Source organism: Zootoca vivipara, chromosome 13, assembly GCF_963506605.1.
Source record: "Zootoca vivipara chromosome 13, rZooViv1.1, whole genome shotgun sequence".
Classification (NCBI taxonomy): Eukaryota; Metazoa; Chordata; class Lepidosauria; order Squamata; family Lacertidae; genus Zootoca; species Zootoca vivipara.
In genome coordinates, this window is record NC_083288.1 from 29,173,542 (window position 1) to 29,193,925 (window position 20,384).

General features: G+C 40.4%; 2 protein-coding genes and 1 pseudogene across 2 annotated transcripts; all 3 read right to left on the reverse strand.

Annotated features, from left to right (window-relative positions):
- Nucleotides 1-4,645: 4,645 nt before the first annotated feature.
- LOC118077972 (olfactory receptor 5V1-like) lies at nt 4,646-5,573 on the reverse strand (annotated as a pseudogene).
- Nucleotides 5,574-10,722: 5,149 nt separating this feature from the next.
- On the reverse strand, nt 10,723-11,655 carry LOC118077973 (olfactory receptor 5V1-like). Its single transcript, XM_035101690.2, has one exon. The coding sequence runs from the start codon at nt 11,653-11,655 to the stop codon at nt 10,723-10,725; it is 933 nt and encodes a 310-aa protein (XP_034957581.2).
- Nucleotides 11,656-17,266: 5,611 nt separating this feature from the next.
- LOC118077974 (olfactory receptor 5V1-like) lies at nt 17,267-18,193 on the reverse strand. Its single transcript, XM_035101691.2, has one exon. It carries the CDS (start codon nt 18,191-18,193, stop codon nt 17,267-17,269), a length of 927 nt encoding a protein of 308 aa, XP_034957582.1.
- Between the last annotated feature and the right edge of the window lie 2,191 nt (nt 18,194-20,384).

Sequence of the window (20,384 nt, forward strand, 5' to 3'; positions counted from 1 at the left end):
GTCAAACTTCTTATGTTGTTTAAAACTGTGCCACTTTCTTCCCTGGATCCCTCCACACCCACTTTATTCAAACTTTTGCCATTGTTTAAAACAGCCACTCCCCCACCCTTTAGTATTCCCACACTCTTGCTTTACTCAAACATCTACCTTTTTCATACCTCAGCTGCAATAATTCAGAGAGAGAAAAGATGAGATGTCCGCAGATATTCTGTATTCACACATTGTATTACACTTCTGGTAATGAGCCTCGTATAACTGAGATTCTTAAATCTATTTTTATTCTGTTTTTATCTGTTTTATGGTTCTCTTTTGTAAATCTAGATTAATAAAAATTTGTTTTTTAAAAAGTCCTATTCATGCATAAAGACGTTAAACCATGGAGTAAGCTTTCATGTCAGGCTTAGCTCACCTTGGGAGAGACTCGGTAATCAAGCCGATATCTGAGCTGTTTACTGCAACACAAACCTAATGGCTCTTACAGACCACTATTGAGTTCCAAAACCAATAATACAGGAACTTTCACCACTGTAACCCAGCCAAGTTATACTGCCTGTACAATTCTTTCTGAACGCTGTACATGAATATCTCCTATGGATAGTTTGTAAATAAATCATTTTTAACTTACCAAACATGTGGTCTTTTTATGGTGGGGTAGAGGAGAACCTTGGCAGGAGCTTAGAATGATATATTTTAAAGATCTTATGGCCTATATGTCTATGCTTTACTTTGCTGCATGTTTTGTGATTTTTAATCCAGCTGGGATTCTCTCACCAAAGAGTACTTGCCCTGGGAATGCTTTTTTGTGCCTATTTTTTTTCGTTGCCAACAATAGTTATAACATCATAAACCTGTTATTAATAGTTACAGGTAGGTAGCCGTGTTGGTCTGAGTCGAAGCAAAATAAAAAAAATTCCTTCAGTAGCACCTTAAAGACCAACTAAGTTTATATTTTGGTATGAGCTTTATTAATAATTCACCTGCTTTTTACATGTAACACATTCCAGCTGCTATCTGTTTCAGATGTTGTTTAAAATGTGGAGTAGAATTGGAAGCAACAACTGTGTATTCCCCAGGAATCTCTGGCTTTTAAAAAGTTTGGTGAGTTTGTGTGTGTGAAAACTGGAGCAGAAAATAGGAAGTTTGTGGGTGACTGGACAATCTAGCATTTTCACAGGCATCAAAATAATATTCACAGGGGTACATTTGATTGAAATATAAATCCATATCTGACCTAGCACAAACTCCTCATTTCCCTGAAGTATTTGAAACAACACAACTCCCTTCAGTTCCAACCTTGTTAACTTTTACATTCCCTAAGGACAGTGAGCACAGAGATTCAATTAACTTGAGTTTATTTCAAGGGTTTATTTTCAGGGTATGCAAAAAAGAATCTGCCCCCAAGAACCAGAAAGTGGGAAAGAGAGCAGCACTAGGCTGGGCGAAGAAGCCCCATGCTGTGAAGGACTGTGTGATTTGGCTATCTTGACAATGATTTCTAGGTCAAGAGTTAGCTCTTCTTCTAAGACTCTTCCATGCAACCAATTTATTAAATAGTATTGTGATTTTCACAAAGCTTCTTGAAGATTATATGACTCATAGCTGCCAAGTTATCCCTTTTTTACAGGGATTTTCCCTTATGCTGAATAGGCTTCCTCGCGAGAAAAGGGAAAACTTGGCAGCTATGATATGACTTCTGCTGTCTATTGAACATCCGTTCTGATTTGTTTGCACAGGGGTTACACAGCTTCACATCAAGCAATTGTTCTCCTACACTCCTCAGGGCATTTTCCTATCACTTTCCTTAACAACAACAACAACAAAATTCCTACAGTCATACCTCGGTTTAAGTACACCTCAGTTTGAGTATTTTCAGTTTAAGTACTCCGCGGACCTGTCTGGAACAGATTAATCCACTTTCCATTACTTTCAATGGGAAAGTTCGCTCCAGGTTAAGTACGCTTCAGGTTAAGTATGGACTTCCGGAACCGATTACACTCATACCCTGGGGTTAAGCACGCTTCAGGTTGAGTACTCCGCCGACCCATCTGGAACAGATTAATCCACTTTCCATTACTTTCAATGGGAAAGTTCATTTCAGGTTAAGTACGCTTCAGTTTAAGTACTCCACAGACCGTCTGGAATGGATTATTCCACTTTCCATTACTTTCAATGGGAAAGTTCGCTTCAGGTTAAGTACGCTTCAGGTTAAGTATAAACTTCCGGAACCAATTGTGTTTGTAAACCGAAGTACCACTGTATAAGACATGCTATGGCCTATAGATTCAACAGCAGAGTGGCTCATAGAATAAGGAGGGAAGTATAGACTCCTTTGCTTTCCAATTTCATACTGTAACTATTGAATCTGTTGCTGTGACTCAGGAACTGTAGCAGACAGCACTGATAGTATACGTTACGAACCCACTGAGGGGATGTAACATATGTGTTCCATTTTGTTTTAAATATAGTGCAATACACATTGATAACCTTGAATACTGGGCATGCATTAGTCAGTCAGAGATTTCCCTCTAAATTAAATTGGGTGCTCCCTCACAAGAGGGCACGTGTTGTGGTGGGATCTGGCAACCAAACCCTGTGTTGTGGGTGGGAACATTGGAGCTGTCACAACACCCTATTGGTGGTCCCTCGATCTTGGGAGCAATTGGACTTGAGGGATGCCAGTCAAAGCGATCAAGGGACCACTATTTAACTGCTGCATGTGTCCCTGAGCTTCCTCTTTCGGGCTCAGTGCCTCGGGACACCTACCCAGCTCTCCCTATATTTAGGACTTGCGCTTGATCTTGCTATGCCGTCGTGTGTCACCTGTTGTTGGGACAGGGGCACGGCAGAAATTTTCCCCATTTGGCTGGATGGCTGGTGCCACTTGGGTTTCGCCTGCTGCGTAGCAAATCATCACAACTTGCAAGGTTGCGGACAGGCTCTGGTTCAGGTGGATAGGGGTGGCAGGATGCCTAGCCATTCCTATGTGTCGGTATTCCTTTAAGAAGGAATCCATGGACTCATGGTTGGTCTTCCCTGTGCAGGGTTGTGCCCTGAGCCTGAGTTCAGGGCTCATCTGGGTGGAGGTGTGGCAGACACCCCTGCTTGCCATCTGTCTCAGGTGTTCACCCAAGTCTGACTTATGGTTGGTACCCAGAGTCAGCGCTGCCACTGAGAAAACTCTGTTCTGCCACACAACAGATAGCTAGTTGAACCAGAGCCTATGCAACCACTCACTTGATTGTAATCAATAAAGTTGTGACCTAAATTCTGCCAAAAACCAAACCAAAAATTTGAGTCCTGTCTGAATTTATTTCTGGGGGTGGTTAAAAGGTCTCCACACACAAATGTCAGCTTTAGAAAAGGAGTGCAGCAGGGAGGAAAGTCTTCAATTCCATCCCTCCATCTATTTCAGTCCTGATAACTACCAGTTCCTTCCCATAGGTGATGGTATTTGCACATCTAAAAACCTTGCATGCTAAATGCAAACATACATTTAATCCCGTGTCTAATTTGCTCTTAGATGGCTCTTAACAAGACACATTCATTGAAAGTAAGTCCAGCAGCAGCTGCCAGTCATCAGTGGTGCCTAGTCATGTTGACTCTATGGAACCTCCAGTTTCAGAGATGGTGTAACTTTGAATGTCAGTTGCTGTAGGGAAGGGCTATTGCCTGTGTTTGAGCTTTCCACTCATCTTGTGGCCCAATGTGAGAAACAGGATACTTGATTTCTTAGTGTGATATAGCAGTGATCAAAAGACATTTATAGAATTGCACTGTAGCAGTGCTGCACTGTGATTAAGAGTCTCCAAGCAGGCACTGGTAGGATTAAATAAAAAGTGGTAAATTCCTTTTTGTTACCAGAGAGGTAGCCAACCTGTTTTCCTCCAGTTATTTTGCATTTTAGGTGCCATCAGCCCCAAACAACAATTTCACTTTGTCTGAGATAATGGGGATTATCTTCCACAATGTTTGAAGGCTGCCACATTGCCAACACTTACCATAATTTCTTTTGAGTAAACTCTGTTCTGCCACACAACAGATTTATTTTAGCAGTTCATTCTTATGTGTCTTTAAACATACAGAGCCTCATCCATCATGGTACATAATCTGTTTTGAATACATACGACACACACACATATATACACACACAAATTGAATAGCAGGACTGTGCAAGAAATATGTGGAGTTTATATTCGTAACAAGCATTTCATGTAAGGTATTTGCACAGTAACATAGAATACACAATTGAATGTGACTGGCATTTCAAAACATTTCAGACAATCTTGTCAACAAGGAATGGTGCATATTGACTTAAGAAAATAGGTGAGAGACCAGCTGGTACCAGTTGTGATTACTTTAATCCACAACTGGCTCAATGTGTGACTATGATATTCTAAAGGCAAACATAAATTTAAAAAATGAGTATAGGTCTATAATATGTGAATGTGTGTTAGATATGTCTGTCTGTCTATCTATCTATCATCTATCATCCATCTATCTATCTATCATCTATCTATCTATCTATCTATCTATCTATCTATCTATCTATCTAATCATCTATCTATTCATCATCTATGTCTATCCATCCATCCATCCATCCATCCATCTAATCTATCATCTATCTATCCATCTATTCTCCTCATATTTATTTATGTCTAATAATGCTTCTCCAGGCATTCTTTACATCCTTGTTGCGTAAAGTGTATATGATAGGATTTAAGAGTGGTGTCAAGACACTGTATATCACTGGGATAAGCTTGGCCTGATTTGAGGAGTAACTGCTGTTTGAAGTCGAGTAACTGAAGAGGGCGCTGCCATAGTACAAAAGGACCACAGTGAGGTGAGAGGAACAGGTGGAGAAAGCCTTTTGTCTCCCTTCTGAAGACCTTATTTTTAAGACTGTTGAAATGATGTAAGTATATGATAGGAGGATACAAAGTAATGGGGTCCAAGCTATGAAAAGGCCAATAGAAAGCAAGAGGATATGGTTAAGGGAAGTATCACCACATGATAGCTTCAGCAGGGGGGGGAATATCACAGTAGAAAGCATCAAGGCGGTTCTTCCCACAAAACGGTATTTGGAAAGCAAAGGTGGTGTGCACAGCTGAGTTGAGGAAACCCCCAGTCCAGCAGGCCATGGCCAGTTGGAGACAAATGGTTTTGCCTATAATCAGTGTGTAGCGCAAAGGGTTGCATATGGCAACATAGCGGTCAAATGCCATTACTGCAAGAAGGAGGCATTCGGTGCCTACAAAGGAGAAGAAAAAATACACCTGGAGCACACAACCCATGTAAGAAATGTTGCTTCTCTCAGAGAGAAGGTGAGCCAACATCTGGGGTATCGTGGTAGTAGTGTAGCAAATGTCAAGAAAGGAGAGATTCCCAAGGAAGAAATACATGGGCGTTCTGAGCCTCTGATCCACCAAAGTCATTACTACAATGAAGGTATTCCACAGCACAGTGAAAAGATAGATGATTAATAATGCACTGAAGAGAAAAATACTTTCCTCCTGCAGATTTTTAAAACCTAGGATGATGAACTCAGACAGGCCAGTTTCATTTTGTGTCTCCATACCTTGACAAATAAACAACTGGTTTTCTGTAGAGAAGAGGGAAATGAATTGTGATCATGTTAATAAAGAGTGTGTCACATTGACATTATATACACTATAAAGTGCAGAAGATGACAGAGGTATGTTTCTGATGGGCCTTTCTTTGAGAAGAGATATTCCTTCTGTCTGCAGGATAACTCTGTGACCTTTCCTGCAAGAACACTGCAGATTTATCACTACAAGAAGAAATCCTAGCATACCATATTCAGCTCTTATCCCAATAGAACTAATATGGATGTTGATCTGTGTAGAGTGCTGTGAATCCAACTGATATTTCAAGTCCATATGGGTCCTTATCACCAAATACTAGCAAGAAGCTGTCAATATGATGTGTGTTGGGGACATTTTTATGGTTAGAGGTGTGAGACAGACTATTGAGAAATAACTGGCAGTTGCTAATATGGAACTCACCAATTCTACACAGTGTTTGGATTGAAATTATAGACATTACTGAAATAAACTCATGTATCTGTGGTATAGTAGTCTCCCTCTTGGGAATCATCCTAAAATACTTAGTAAAAATGAATTTATATAGATTTTCTTTCCCACATATGCCCAAACATAAAGCTGTTATAACATGATTTTAACAGCACAGCAATACCGTGAGCCAGAATTAGCTAATAAATAATGACTTCACCCATTTCTCTCCCTTTCCTCCCCCGTTAACCGAAGTGGATAGGAAGCAATTTGAACTTGGTCCTGTGTTATGCAATCCCCACGCTTGATCCTTTGGACATAACAAGCAGAAGTTTGAAAGGACTTTTTCTTAAAGGATAACTATACAAATCTATCTTACCTTGGGAACCCTGATCCAAAATAATTTTCAGTATTATCTCCAGTTGTAATATCCATGAAACATTCTCCAGTAGATCACTCATGTTAGAAAACTGCATGCACAGACAATTGCTAGCACATCTATGCTATCTTGTTCCAAAGCTCTGGAGTTGACATTAATTTTTGAAATGGGTTGTGAAGTTTCTGCTCTGCGATACAGTGAAGGGAAGCAAATTATGTTCCAGCAAAATTACTGAAATTTGTCAGGATTGTTCCTCATATCTCAGCAGAGGAACAACAGGAAACATTACAGCAGGTTGTTCGTACAGCTAACAGATGTCACCTGCCTTTCAACTTTCTTGGGCATCCTATTCGAAGTCAAGCTGAAGAAACTCTTCACCTGAGATGACCCTTGGTAAGATATTGATTTTATGTTGTCACCATAATTCATACGAAACATTGTTTTGAAGCAAATTGGAAGAAACATCTGAGGAATTTCAAGGAATGAAATAGAATTTGTTGAAGGCCAATATCACAGTAGTGAGGATGGTTAAAGCTCTCCACAGCTGAAGTTCTCTTCTAGCTCCCAAGTTACTTTTTGAAGACTAAATCCAAAATAATAAAATCACTGTGACTTCTGATTCACCTCTTCTCTATCAGCATCACCTAATTTAAGATGATGCCATTCTTGACGGTGCAATTTTCTTTCTAATATTCTATAAAACAAGCAAAATGACTGATATATTATCAATATGAATAAGCTACTTATGGTCCAATGAACTATTTCACCAGGTTTTACAGGAAAGTCTGCTTTTGTTGCCTGTGTGATTTTGCAACCTAGAAGGATTTTAACCTAGAAGGATTTATTAATTTCAGTGAAGCAACTGTTGCTTATATAGGCACAAATATGAAGGAGGCCTTTGAGGACTTTCTGCCCAAGAGAATTCCATCCTGTTTTCCAAAGAAAAAACAGCAAATATTCAGATCAATTGTGAAGGTTAATTGGCATGCCTTGAAATAGAACGGAATAATCTTTTAATAAACGTACCTGATGATAAGCATGCATGATCTCAGATATTAGCCTGCATTGGCTGTGACTGGGGATAGATAACAGAAAGGAAAATATCAACCATATAAAATCAATGAATTGGAAGTAAAACTGGATTTTCATCAAATTATCCAGAAACAGTCTCATACTAGAATAAGAACAAAATCCTAATTTTGTCTTGTCAGAAGAATTTCTGGTTGAAATAGGGTTTACTCCCAGGTAACAGTGACTTGGTTTGCAGTCTTATTGAATTGACAATGTTTTTGTGACATTCCTGCTGCCACAGTGACCAAAGCAGAGAGAAGAGAGGCCTGGGGTGGTGGTGGACACCTGGCTATTTATGATCCTCTCACCTTTCTCTCAGGGTTTTGTGACAGTCATCCTTTATTCATAAACATTATACCTCCCACCAACACCACTTCCCACAGACACATTTAAAAGGCTGGAGAATATTTATCAGCCAAAGACCTGGTTGAAGAGGAACATTTTTGGCTGGCACCTAAAAAGGTATAATGAAGGTACCAGGTGAACATCCCTGGGGCAAGCATTTCACAAACAGGGAGTCACTACAGAAAAAGCCTGTTCTCGTGTTGCCACCCTCCAGGCCTCATGTGGAGGAGGCACGTGAAGAAGGCTCTCAGATAATAGACATAGAGACCGGGACAGCTTATATGGGGAGAGGCAGTCTTTGATGTATTGAGGTCCTGAGCCATTAAAGGCTTTATAGGACAAAGCCAGCACATTAAATTGGACCCGGAAACTATTTGGCAGCCATTGCAGTCCAGGCAAGTGTCAGGCTTTAGGAAATCAGCTTCTTCCCCTGAGGCAGTAAATAAGAAGATGAAACGAAAGGAACGTCTTACCAGTTAGATTCTTTAATAATCACAGTGAGAGAGAAAAAGAACACAACTTACTAGAAATGGTGGTGCTCCCAATTAAGGCTCACTCCCCCCCTATCCCTATTAATCTACGTCACTCCTACGTCTTGTAATCTGATTTTGTACCCTCTGCACTTTCTGTTTTACCAATTTCTGAGCTCTCTGTGTCTTTGGGGACATGTTTTGTTAAACTCTTAAGTAGTGGTGGGTGAATCTGTCAGTGTTGGTTTCTCTCAGTTTCTCCCATGCCCCCCATTTCAGTTCAATTATTCAGATTTCCACATTATATTAAAGTCTTCTTCTTTTAATCCTCATGAATATTTCTGAGTATTTTATTGTAAATGTTCCCAAATATACACATTTTTCATGAATTTTAGATACGAACGCTACAACCCAGTAAACGCATGCATTATTTGGCAGGGGAGCCATGTTACAAAATTTTGAGAAGCATGAATTATGAAGATTAACTGTGTTTCAGTCTCACATTTTCCCCCATAGTAGCACAAAAAAAACCCACAAATGTTCATGTGAAAATATGAGGTATTTGGTGGAAGTTGGGGTCTCCAAGCTACCCAGCTTCAACTCTTTTTCATACCCTGGTAGTAAGGCAAGTTGCAACAAATTGCTGCGAATCTTATTTCCTGACACAAAACACCAATGTGCAGGGCCCCCATCCAAATCAAGACTAGGGGTCTGGTGTGCAGGCTTTATGCTTTTCACAAGTGGACCACAGACAACACTAGTTTCTGAAGGAAATTATGTGATGCTAAAGACGGCATTTTAAAATTGCAGTTAACACCTTATATGGTTGAAGAATAACACAAGGGCAGGAAACTGTGACCCTCAGATGTACTGTGGACTCCCACTCCCTTCAGCCCCAGGAAACATGGCTGATGGTCAGGTGTAACGGGATCTGTACTTAAGCAACATCTGAAAGACCAGAGGCATATGAAAATGAACATATTTTTAATGGAATCAGTGTCTCTTTATGTAACCACTTAAGAACTCCATTTTTAAAGACCATGTCAATACCATACCAATAATGTAAGCACATGATTGTATCTGACAAATTAAAACTCTGAGTACAGGCAGCTTCCATATACACAATATTAACAACCTAAATAGCTGATGGTATTTGCACATCTAGAAACCTTGCATGCTAAATGCAAACATGCATTTAATCCCGTGTCTAATTTGCTCTTAGATGACACTGAACATGACACATATATTGAAAGTTAAGTCCAGCAGCAGCTACCAGTCATCTGTGGTGCCTAGTCGTGTTGACTCTATGGAACCTCCAGTTTCAGAGACGGTGTAACTTTGAATATCAGTTGCTGTAGGTAAGGGCTATTGCCTGTGTTCGAGCTTTCCACTCATCTTGTGGCCCATGGTGAGAAACAGGATGCTTGATTTCTTAGTCTGATATAGCAGTGATCAGTAGACATTTATAGGATTGCACTATAACAATGCTGCCCTGTGATTAAGAGTCTCTAAGCAGGCACCTGTAAGATTAAATAAAAAGTGGTACGTCTCCTTTTTATTGCCGGAGAGATAGCCAACCTGTTTCCCTCTAGTTATTTTGCATTTTAGGTGCCATCAGCCCCAAACAACAATTTCACTTGTCTGAGATAATGGGGATTATCTTCCACAATGTTTGAAGGCTGCCACATTGCCAACACCTACCATAATCCGTTTTGAGTAAAATCTGTTCTGCCACACAACAGATTTATTTTAGCAGTTCATTCTTATGTGTCTTTAAACACACTCATATACACACACAAAAATTAATAGGAGGACTGTGCAAGAAATATGTGGAGTTTGTGTGGCGATACCCTGACCCTCCCCGAATAAATAAAGACACAAGACACCGTGAGTAAGGTTAATGGGCATAAAAGGCCACAACTTTATTGATTACGGATATAGAGAGGTATTGGCTTAGGCATTGGATCTAACCGACTACACCCGACAACCATCCCCCCAGCACATGAAGGGCTCGTGGGGTGCCCGCAACCTCTCTTCCTACTATGCTTGCTATGAATATAAAGTCCCTTCCGGCATAGCAGGAAGGGACTTTATATTCATAGCAAGCATTTCAAGTAAGGTATTTGCACAGTAATATAGAATTCACAATTGAATGGCATTTCAAAACATTTCAGACAATTTTCTCAACAAGGAATGGTGCATATTGACATAAGAAAACAGGTCAGAAACTAGCTGGTACTTTTCAGAAGTTGTGACTACTTTAATCCACAACTGGCACAATGTGTGACTATGATATTCTAAAGGCAAACATAATTTTGTTTTTTTTTAAAAAAATGAGTATAGGTCTATAATCTGTGAATGTGTGTTAGATCTGTCTGTCTGTCTGTCATATCTATCTATCTATCTATCATCTATCTATCTATTCTCCTCATATTGATTTATGTCCAATCATGCTTCTCCAGGCATTCTTTACATCCTTGTTGCGTAAAGTGTATATGATAGGATTTAAGAGTGGTGTCAAGACACTGTATATCACTGGGATAAGCCTAGCCTGATTTGAGGAGTGACTGCTATTTGAAGACAGGTAAGTGAAGATGGAGCTGCCATAGTACAAAAGTACAACAGTGAGGTGAGAGGAACAGGTGGAGAAAGCCTTTTGTCTCCCTTCTGAAGACCTTATTTTTAAGACTGTTGAAATGATGTAAGTATATGATAGGAGGATACAAAGTAATGGAGTCCAAGCTATGAAAAGGCCAATAGAAAGCAAGAGGATTTGGTTAAGGGAAGTATCACCACATGATAGCTTCAGCAGAGGGGGAATATCACAGTAGAAAGCATCAAGGCGGTTCTTCCCACAAAACGGTAGTTGGAAAGCAAAGGTGGTGTGCACAGCTGAGTTGAGGAAACCCCCAGTCCAGCAGGCCATGGCCAGTTGGAGACAAATGGTTTTGCCTATAATCAGTGTGTAGCGCAAAGGGTTGCATATGGCAACATAGCGGTCAAATGCCATTACTGCAAGAAGGAGGCATTCGGTGCCTACAAAGGAGAAGAAAAAATACACCTGGAGCACACAACCAGTGTAAGAAATGTTGCTTCTCTCAGAGAGAAGGTGAGCCAACATCTGGGGTATTGTGGTAGTAGTGTAGCAAATGTCAAGAAAGGAGAGATTCCCAAGGAAGAAATACATGGGCGTTCTGAGCCTCTGATCCACCAAAGTCATTACTACAATGAAGGTATTCCACAGCACAGTGAAAAGATAGATGATTAATAATGCACTGAAGAGAAAAATACTTTCCTCCTGCAGATTTTTAAAACCTAGGATGATGAACTCAGACAGGCCAGTTTCATTTTGTGTCTCCATACCTTGACAAATAAACAACTGGTTTTCTGTAGAGAAGAGGGAAATGAATTGTGATCATGTTAATGAACAGTGTGACACTTTCATTATATACACTATAATGTGCAGAAGATGACAGAATTGTCTTTCTGATGGACCTTTCTTTGAGAAGAGACAATCCTTCTGTCTGCAGGATAACTCTGACCTTTCCTGCAAAAACACTGCAGATTTATCACTACAAGAAGAAATCCGAGCATACCGTAATCAGCTCTAATCCCTAAAGAACTAATATGATGGTGATCTATTTAGAGTGCTGTGAATCCAACTGATATTTTCAAGTCCATATGGGTCCTTATCACCAAATACTAGCAAGAATATGATGTGTGTGGTAAATATTTCAATGGTTAGAGGAGTAAGACAGACTATTGAGAAATAACTGGCAGTTGCAAATATGGAACTCACCATTTCTACACAGTGTTTGCATTGAAATGATAGACATTCCTGAAATAAATTCATGTATCTGTGTATAGTTGTCTCCCTCTTAGGAATCATCCTAAAACACTTAGTAAAAATGGATTTATATAGATTTTCTTTCCCACATATGCCCAAACATAAAGCTGTTATAACAACAACAACAACAACAACAACAACAACAACAACAACAACAACATATGTAGTTAATTTTAGCAGCACAGCTATACCGTGAGCCAGAATCAGCTGATAAATCATGACTTCACCCATTTCTCTCCCTTTCCTCCCCCATTAACCAAAGTGGGAAGGAAACAATTTAAACTTGGTCCTGTGTTATGCAATCCCCACGCTTGATCCTTTGCACATAATGAACAGAAGTTTGAAATGATTTTTTCTTAAAGGAAAACTGTACAGATCTACATTACCTTGGGAACCCTGATCCAAAATAATTTTCAGTATGATCTCCAGTTGTAATATCCATGAAACATTCTCCAGTGGATCACTCATGTTAGAAAACTGCATACACAGACAATTTCTAGCACATCTATGCTATCTCGTTCCAAAGCTCTAGAGTTGACACTAATTTTTGAAATGAGTTGTGGAGTTTCTGCTCTGCGATACAGTGAAGGGATGCAAATTATGTTCCAGCAAAATTACTTTACTGATATTTTTCAGGATTGTTCCTCATATCTCAGCAGAAGAACAACAGGAAACATTACAGCAGGTTGTTACTACAGCTAACAGATGTCACCTGCCTTTCAACTTTCTTGGGCATCCTATTCGAAGTCAAGCTGAAGAAACTCTTCACCTGAGAGGACCCTTGGTAAGATATTGAATTTATGTTGTCACCATAATTCATACGAATCATTGTTTTGAAGCAAATTGGAAGAAACATCTGAGGAATTTCACGGAATGAAATAGAATTTGTTGAAGGCCAATATCACAGTAGTGAGGATGGTTAAAGCTCTCCACAGCTGAAGTTCTCTTCTAGCTCCCAAGTCACTTCTTGAAGACTAAATCCAAAATGATAAAATCACTGTGGCTTCTGATTCACCTCTTCTCTATTAGCATCACCTAATTTAAGATGATGCCATTCTTAATGGTGCAATTTTCTTTCTAATATTCTATAAAACAAGCAAAATGACTGATATATTATCAATATGAATAAGCTACATATGGTCCAATCAACTATTTCACCTGGTTTTACAGGAAGGTCTGCTTTTGTTGCCTGTGTGATTTTTCAACCTAGAAGGATTTTAACCTAGAAAGATTTATTAATTTCAGTGAAGCAACTGTTGCTTATATAGGCACAAATATGAAGGAGGCCTTTGAGGACTTTCTGCCCAAGAGAAATCCATCCTGTTTTCCAAAGAAAAAAACAGCAAATATTCAGATCAATTGTGAAGGTTAATTGGCATGCCTTGAAATAGAACGGAATAATCTTTTAATAAACATACCTGATGATAAACATGGTTGATCTCAGATATTAGCCTGCATTGGCTGTGACTGGGGATAGATAATAGAAAGGAAAATAACAACCATATAAAATCAATGAATTGGAAGTAAAACTGGATTTTCATCAAATTATCCAGAAACAGTCTCATATTAGAATAAGAACAAAATCCTACTTTTGTCTAGTCAGAAGAATGTCTGGTTGAAATAGGGTTTACTCCCAGGTAAGAGTGACTTGGTTTGCAATCTTATTGAATTGACAATGTATTTGTGACATTCCTGCTGCCACAGTGACCAAAGCAGAGAGAAGAGAGGCCTGGGGTGGTGGTGGACACCTGGCTATTTATGATCCTCTCACCGTTCTCTCAGGGTTTTGTGACAGTCATCCTTTATTCATAAACATTACACCCCACCACCACCACTTCCCACAGATCCACTTTCTGAGCTCTCCCTGTCTTTGGGGAAGGTGAATGCTGGGTGAATGCAGTCCAGAGACTTTGAATCTGTTAAGCCTTTCTCTTCCACTGCTTCTTCTCCTGGATGTCCCCCATCCAGTATTTCCCAGCTTCTGCTTTCTGAACTATGCCCCTCTACAAACCACTGTTCCAAATCTATACTATCCACTTGCTCTTGGAAAGATTCAGGATCAGGAAGAGGGGGTGGCTCCCACCATTCTTCCTCAGTGCAGCCCTCTTCAGCACAGTCCCTGACACCATGATTGGTGTAATATGCCCCAACTGTCTTGTCCTGGTGACCAACCTGACCTCTGAATTCCGCACCAGCTGGAGCTTCTGAATTGTCTTCAAAGACAGCCATACATATAATGTGTTGCAGTAATCCAGCCTAGAGGTCTCCAGAGCATAGACAACTTAAGTCAGGCTATATCTGTTCAGATAGGAACATAGCTGCGCCACCAGCCTAAGCTGAGGCTCCTGAGGCCACCTGAGCCTCCACTGACAGCAGAGGATCTAGGAGTACCCCCCCCCCAAACTACATACCCTCTCCTTCAGAGGGAGGGTACCACTTGCTTAGAATTAGCTAAGCTTTTCTTCTTTTTCGTAATGTTCTATCTGAAATAATTACTATAAGTAGTAGTATGTTTATCATTTGAGTTCATTGAAATGACTAATGAGTGCAAAACACTTGATCATTGAAAGAGAAGCAAGTTAAAGCAATACTATAGACCAGAGACAGCAAATTTCATATCTGGTGACTCGAGCACACACAACCTAATGATGACAAACAGCTGGTGGTTTATTTCTTTATTGACAAAGCATAGTAGCTCCTGAGGTGTACTAAACACACACACACACACACACACACACACACACACACACACACACACATTTCTGGTGGGTAGGCAGCTGGCACCCCTCCCCAGGCTTACACTCTGAGTTGGATTGTTGGAGCAATGTGTGGCCACGCCCAAAAGCTAACCTAAGTACACGTACCTAACAGCACAAGGACAAGCACCCTGTGATTTAGCCTACACGGAAGTTGTTGCTGTGTTTGCCTCTTCAAATCCTTCCTGTTCCAGGAAGACAGAAGGACAGCCCTGCCTGGAGCTCCTCTCCATGAGCACTGGTTCATCTGATGCCGGGAGAGGAGCGCTGGACTGGGCCACACTAGGGGTGCCTGTCAGGGGCAACTGCTTCATGCCCCCTCAAAAATATACACCCAGGGCCATGGCCCCACTGACACCCCCCCACTACACCCCTGATTCCTCATAAGTCTTGGTTGAATGCTTGGTCACCCTCCTCTGCACACATTCCAAGTTTTGATTCTTTTTCAGAGTTCATATGTCAGGAACGTGGCCCCCAAGGGTGCAGCAGAAGGGTCAGCCTTGGAAATTGAGCAATGAGATGACTCTTCAGCTGAGAGCTGTCTGTCTGAGTTTAGAAATAATAATAATAATAATAATAATAATAATAATAATAATAATAATAATAATAATTTATTTGTGTCCCACCCATCCAGCTGGGTTTCCCCAGCCACTCTGGGCGGCTTCCAACAAAGATTAAAATACATTAAAATGTCACACATAAAAAAACTTCCTTAAACAGGGCTGCCTTCAGATGTTTTCTAAAGGTCAGGTAGTTGTTTATCTCTTTGACATCTGATGGGAAGGCATTCCACAGGGCGGGCGCCACTACCGAGAAGGCCCTCTGCCTGGTTCCCTGTAGCTTTGCTTCTCACAGTGAGGGAACCGCCAGAAGGCCCTCGGCGCTGGATCTCAGTGTCCAGGCAGAATGATGGGGTTGGAGACACTCCTTCAGGTATACTGGCGGTTTAGGGATTTAAAGGTTAGCACCAACACTTTGAATTGTGCTCGGAAACGTACTGGGAGCCAATGTAGGTCTTTCAGGTGTTACATGTAGGTGTTACGTGGTCTCGGCGGCTGCTCCCAGTCACCAGCCTAGCTGCCGCATTCTGGATTAGTTGTAGTTTCCAGGTAACCTTCAAAGGTAGCCCCCACATAGAGCACATTGCAATAGTCCAAGCGGGAGATAACTAGAGCATGCACCACTCTGGCGAGACAGTCCGCGGGCAGGTAGGGTCTCAGCCTGCGTACCACATGGAGCTGGTAGACAGCTGCCCTGGATACAGAACTGACCTGCACCTCCATGGACAGCTGTGAGTCCAAAATGACTCCCAGGCTGCACACCTGGTCCTTCAGGGGCAGAGTTACCCCTCCTTCCCAAGCAAGACACTGTTAGCTCTCAAGGTGAAGGAGAGTTGAAAGACAGCCAGAGCAAAGCCGGCCTGCCAGTAGATAAGCGAGAGACAGAGACGGTGTCCACTGAGAGTGGGGAGGGGGAAGGCTACCTCTTCAGTCCCCGTAATAGGAGGTTGGAGAGGCTCAGAGAACTGCGGAAGGGGAGGAGGAGAAAGGAACGGTTCTGGCATCTTTCCTGTTGGGGGAGGGATTCTGAGTCAGACTGAGCAACTCCTTTGCCAAGAGAAGGAGGAAAGCTTTGCTGTGGGTGTATTTTTTCTTTGTAAATAAATGGACATGAAGCTGACTCATTACTGCCTATCAGGCTGGTTGTATGCCAGGGATCATTAGAGGATAGTTGTCCCTAACTGCTTATGCTCTCTTTTAATATTTAAGTCCCTTTTGAACTTCACTTAGAGAAATAACTGAGCCCTCCAGGACCTCATGCATTTTTCTCTGCACCAAAATATTGTCTTTTGTCTTGGAGGAAGGGTGGGTGACTTGAAGGGTCAGGGGAGAAACAGCAGAGGCAGGGGCAAATCCTAGTTTGAGTCAGGGACAGATTAAAGTTGGTTACAATTGACTCATAGTGGAACTGGACTATTCCAATGTGCTTGAGAGGAACCCATAAATAATGAAGGGTGGGAAAAGGTTAAGATAGTTTAAATAAATATATAATGAACCCATCACAATAATATCACTGTATTCCACACTGTTTCAGGAGAATGGGCCCAAACAAGTATCTGTCTCATATCCATATCCATACATGCATACAGAGAAACATCAAAATCATTTTAATGGAGGAGAATACAGATAAATTTGACAACTATTTATTTGATATTTGTCTTAAGAAATGTGCTATGATAAAAAAGTAAAGTACATTGAAAAGCATGTGGCTGAAAAATAATATAAATGAATATATCAGTATCTTATGAATTAAATCTCATTTCTGACTCTGTTAAGGTACAGCTCATAACGTTATGTTGTGTGCAATATTCACATCTTCCCCATTATGCTTAGCCAAGCTTTCTTCACATCCTTGTTGCGCAATGTATATATAATGGGATTCAACAAGGGAGTCAATATGCTATACATCAGTGGGATGAGCTTTGTATTCACTGATGACTGTGTGGAAACAGGTCTCAAATAGGTGAAGATGCAACTACCATAGAACAGAAGAACAACTGTAAGATGAGAAGAGCAGGTAGAGAAAGCCTTTTGCCTCCCTTCTGTTGATCGTATTTTCAAAACACTTGAAATTATGTACACATATGAGAGAAGGATACAGAACATTGGTGTCCAAGCTATGAACAACCCAATGGTTAACAAGAGCCTTTGGTTGAGGGAGATGTCTCCACATGACAATTTCAGCAATGGTGGAATGTCACAATAGAAAGCATCTAGGCGGTTGTCACCACAGAAGGGCAACTGAAAGGCAAAATAGGTGTGTACAGTAGAGTTGAGAAAACCACCCACCCAGGAGGCAGTAGCCAGCTGGAGGCAAACATTCCTTTTGATAACCAGTGAATAGCGCAGTGGGTTGCAGATGGCTACATAACGATCAAAAGCCATTACTGCCAAAAGAAGGCATTCAATGCCGACAAAGGAGAAGAAGAAAAACAGCTGGAGCACACAGCCTGTGTAGGAGATGGTGCTACTTTCTGTCAGAAGGAGATCCAGCATTTGGGGGATGGTGGTGGTGATGTAGCAGATGTCAAGACAGGAGAGGTTTCCAAGGAAGAAATACATGGGCGTTCTGAGCCTCTGGTCCACTATGGCCATGATGATGATGAAGGTATTCCACAGCACGGTGAATAAATAGATGATCAAGAATCCACTGAACAGCAAGAAGTGTACCTCCTGCAGATTTTTAAAGCCAAGGATGATGAATTCTGAAAGCTCTGATTGGTTTTTTGCCTCCATATCTGATTCCAAGAGACTGGCATTCAGAGGCATACAGCTTCGAACGGTGGAAGGAGAACTAGGGCCAACTGATAGTCTTTGTCTAAAACTCTTTGAAAGTCATTCAAGGGTCCCTCCCAACTCCATAATGCTATGATTCTACATTTAAGTAGCTGACAATACCACTGTCTCTTTTGACAATGGATTCCGTGGTTTGCCTTTGAAGGAGTACTAGCATTTGTCTCTTCTACACCTTGTAGCTTGCAGCTTCATTGCATGTCCCCACACAGTTCTACTATTAGGTGAGAGAGAGAGACAAACTTTTCCCTATCCACTTTCTCTTTTTCTTCCAGGCTTGAGTTCAGTTCACCACAATTTTGCATCTGCTTGCATTAAAAATAAAAAAAATAAAAACCACATGAAAATTCAAAGTTGTTTACCTGCATATTCCTCCTAATTTCTGCAAGCAACATTCCCTAATATAATACATTTGCATATGCTGTTTTCATTAATATATGCATTTCTATGCACATTTTCCCCTAATATACATTTCTTTATTCATATTATCTTTTGATGGGCTGTGGTGTGGAAAACCATATTACAGAATTGGGAGGAACCCTGAGGATCATCTAGACCAACCCCCTCCTCTGCAAGTCAGGAATGTGCAGCTGTCCCATACAGGGATCAAACCTGCAACCAGGGTGCTATCCGCACCAGACTCTAACCAATTGAGCTAACCAGGTGTTTTCTCTGTCAAGTGTTCAAAACATGGACAACATACCCAAATATTTAGACACTTGAGTCTTCACAGCTGGGAAATCCTAATTAGGCTTGGGCTCCCTGACAAATGTATATTGATGTTTAATAAATACACCTGCATTTAACATGGCCTCTTCTGAAAACTATAAACAAAACCATCGGTGTAATCTGGTAGCCATTGAGTCAATTAATTAAACTCACTATGTCATTTAGAATCTCTTATACACAATGGCTTTTAAAGGATGAAATTCAAGAAGTGCTTAGTCAAGTATTACATGTTAACTCTTCTTAGGGGATTCCTAATCTGATTTTTCATATTTCTTTTCAATCTACCTGCCTCAAACCTCTGGTTATCTTATAATTAAGCAATCATGTAAGGACATATAGGATACATGGACAAATACATTTGCAGCACACAAAAACTAATTCTAATAAATTGTGCAAATATCTGCTTTCCCAGGTGTGGAAATCCAAACACAAAGAAGATGATACACATGTGCAACATACATAACAACAACAACAACAACAACAACAACAACAACAACAACAACAACAACAACAACAAATAATAATAATAATAATAATAATAATAATAATACCATAATAATAATATGGACAAAAGTTCAGAATGTGAGGTCCCATGGGTTACCACTAATGTGTGACATTTTATTAAATAATTGTTCTTCATTGTCCTTTAAAATGCTTTGTGTCAGAGCCACACTATGGCTGCAATCCTGTAGAAAGTTGTCTCAGAGTGAGCATTACTAAACTCATTGAGATAGACTTCTAAGTAGTTATCTGTAAGGTTGCACTTTCTATGTCAATTGAAACCACTGGATCAAGTTATTCATGACTTAAATAATATAAATATCAATAGGTATTAAGTGCAACTAACTTCAGTTGAGCTGTTAGATCCTATTGAGTTCTCATTCACTTACATGCAGATGAAAATTCATAGTATGTTAGAGGTCAGTAGAGAGTCATTCTATATTTGACTATATCACAACTGGTGGCATGCATTTATTAATTTTGATTGAATTTATTTTTTTCCACCCATCCATAACACATTCATTTCCTTACCTGTGAGATGAGCCTTCTCGCTGTTGGTAGCATTCCTTGTGGGTTGCTTGTGGATTTCACAGTTTCCTTTCATATATTTGCAATAATGCCTTTGGGGATTTCTACCCCAAGTGCTTTTCCAGGAAGGCAAGATTGCCAGAAGTTTTTCAAAGTCATTTAGCTAGTCAATTGCATCTTAACTAAATCATACAGAAAGGTCATGTATGTTTCAAATAAAACATTCTTGAATTGTATAGCCACAGTTGTACCTAATGTTGCATTTCTTTGTAAGGAATACTTGATGTTTGTGTTCATTGTATGTTCCTCTAAGATTATAAACACACACACACACACACAGAGAGAGAGAGAGAGAGACACACAAAGAGAAAGGAAA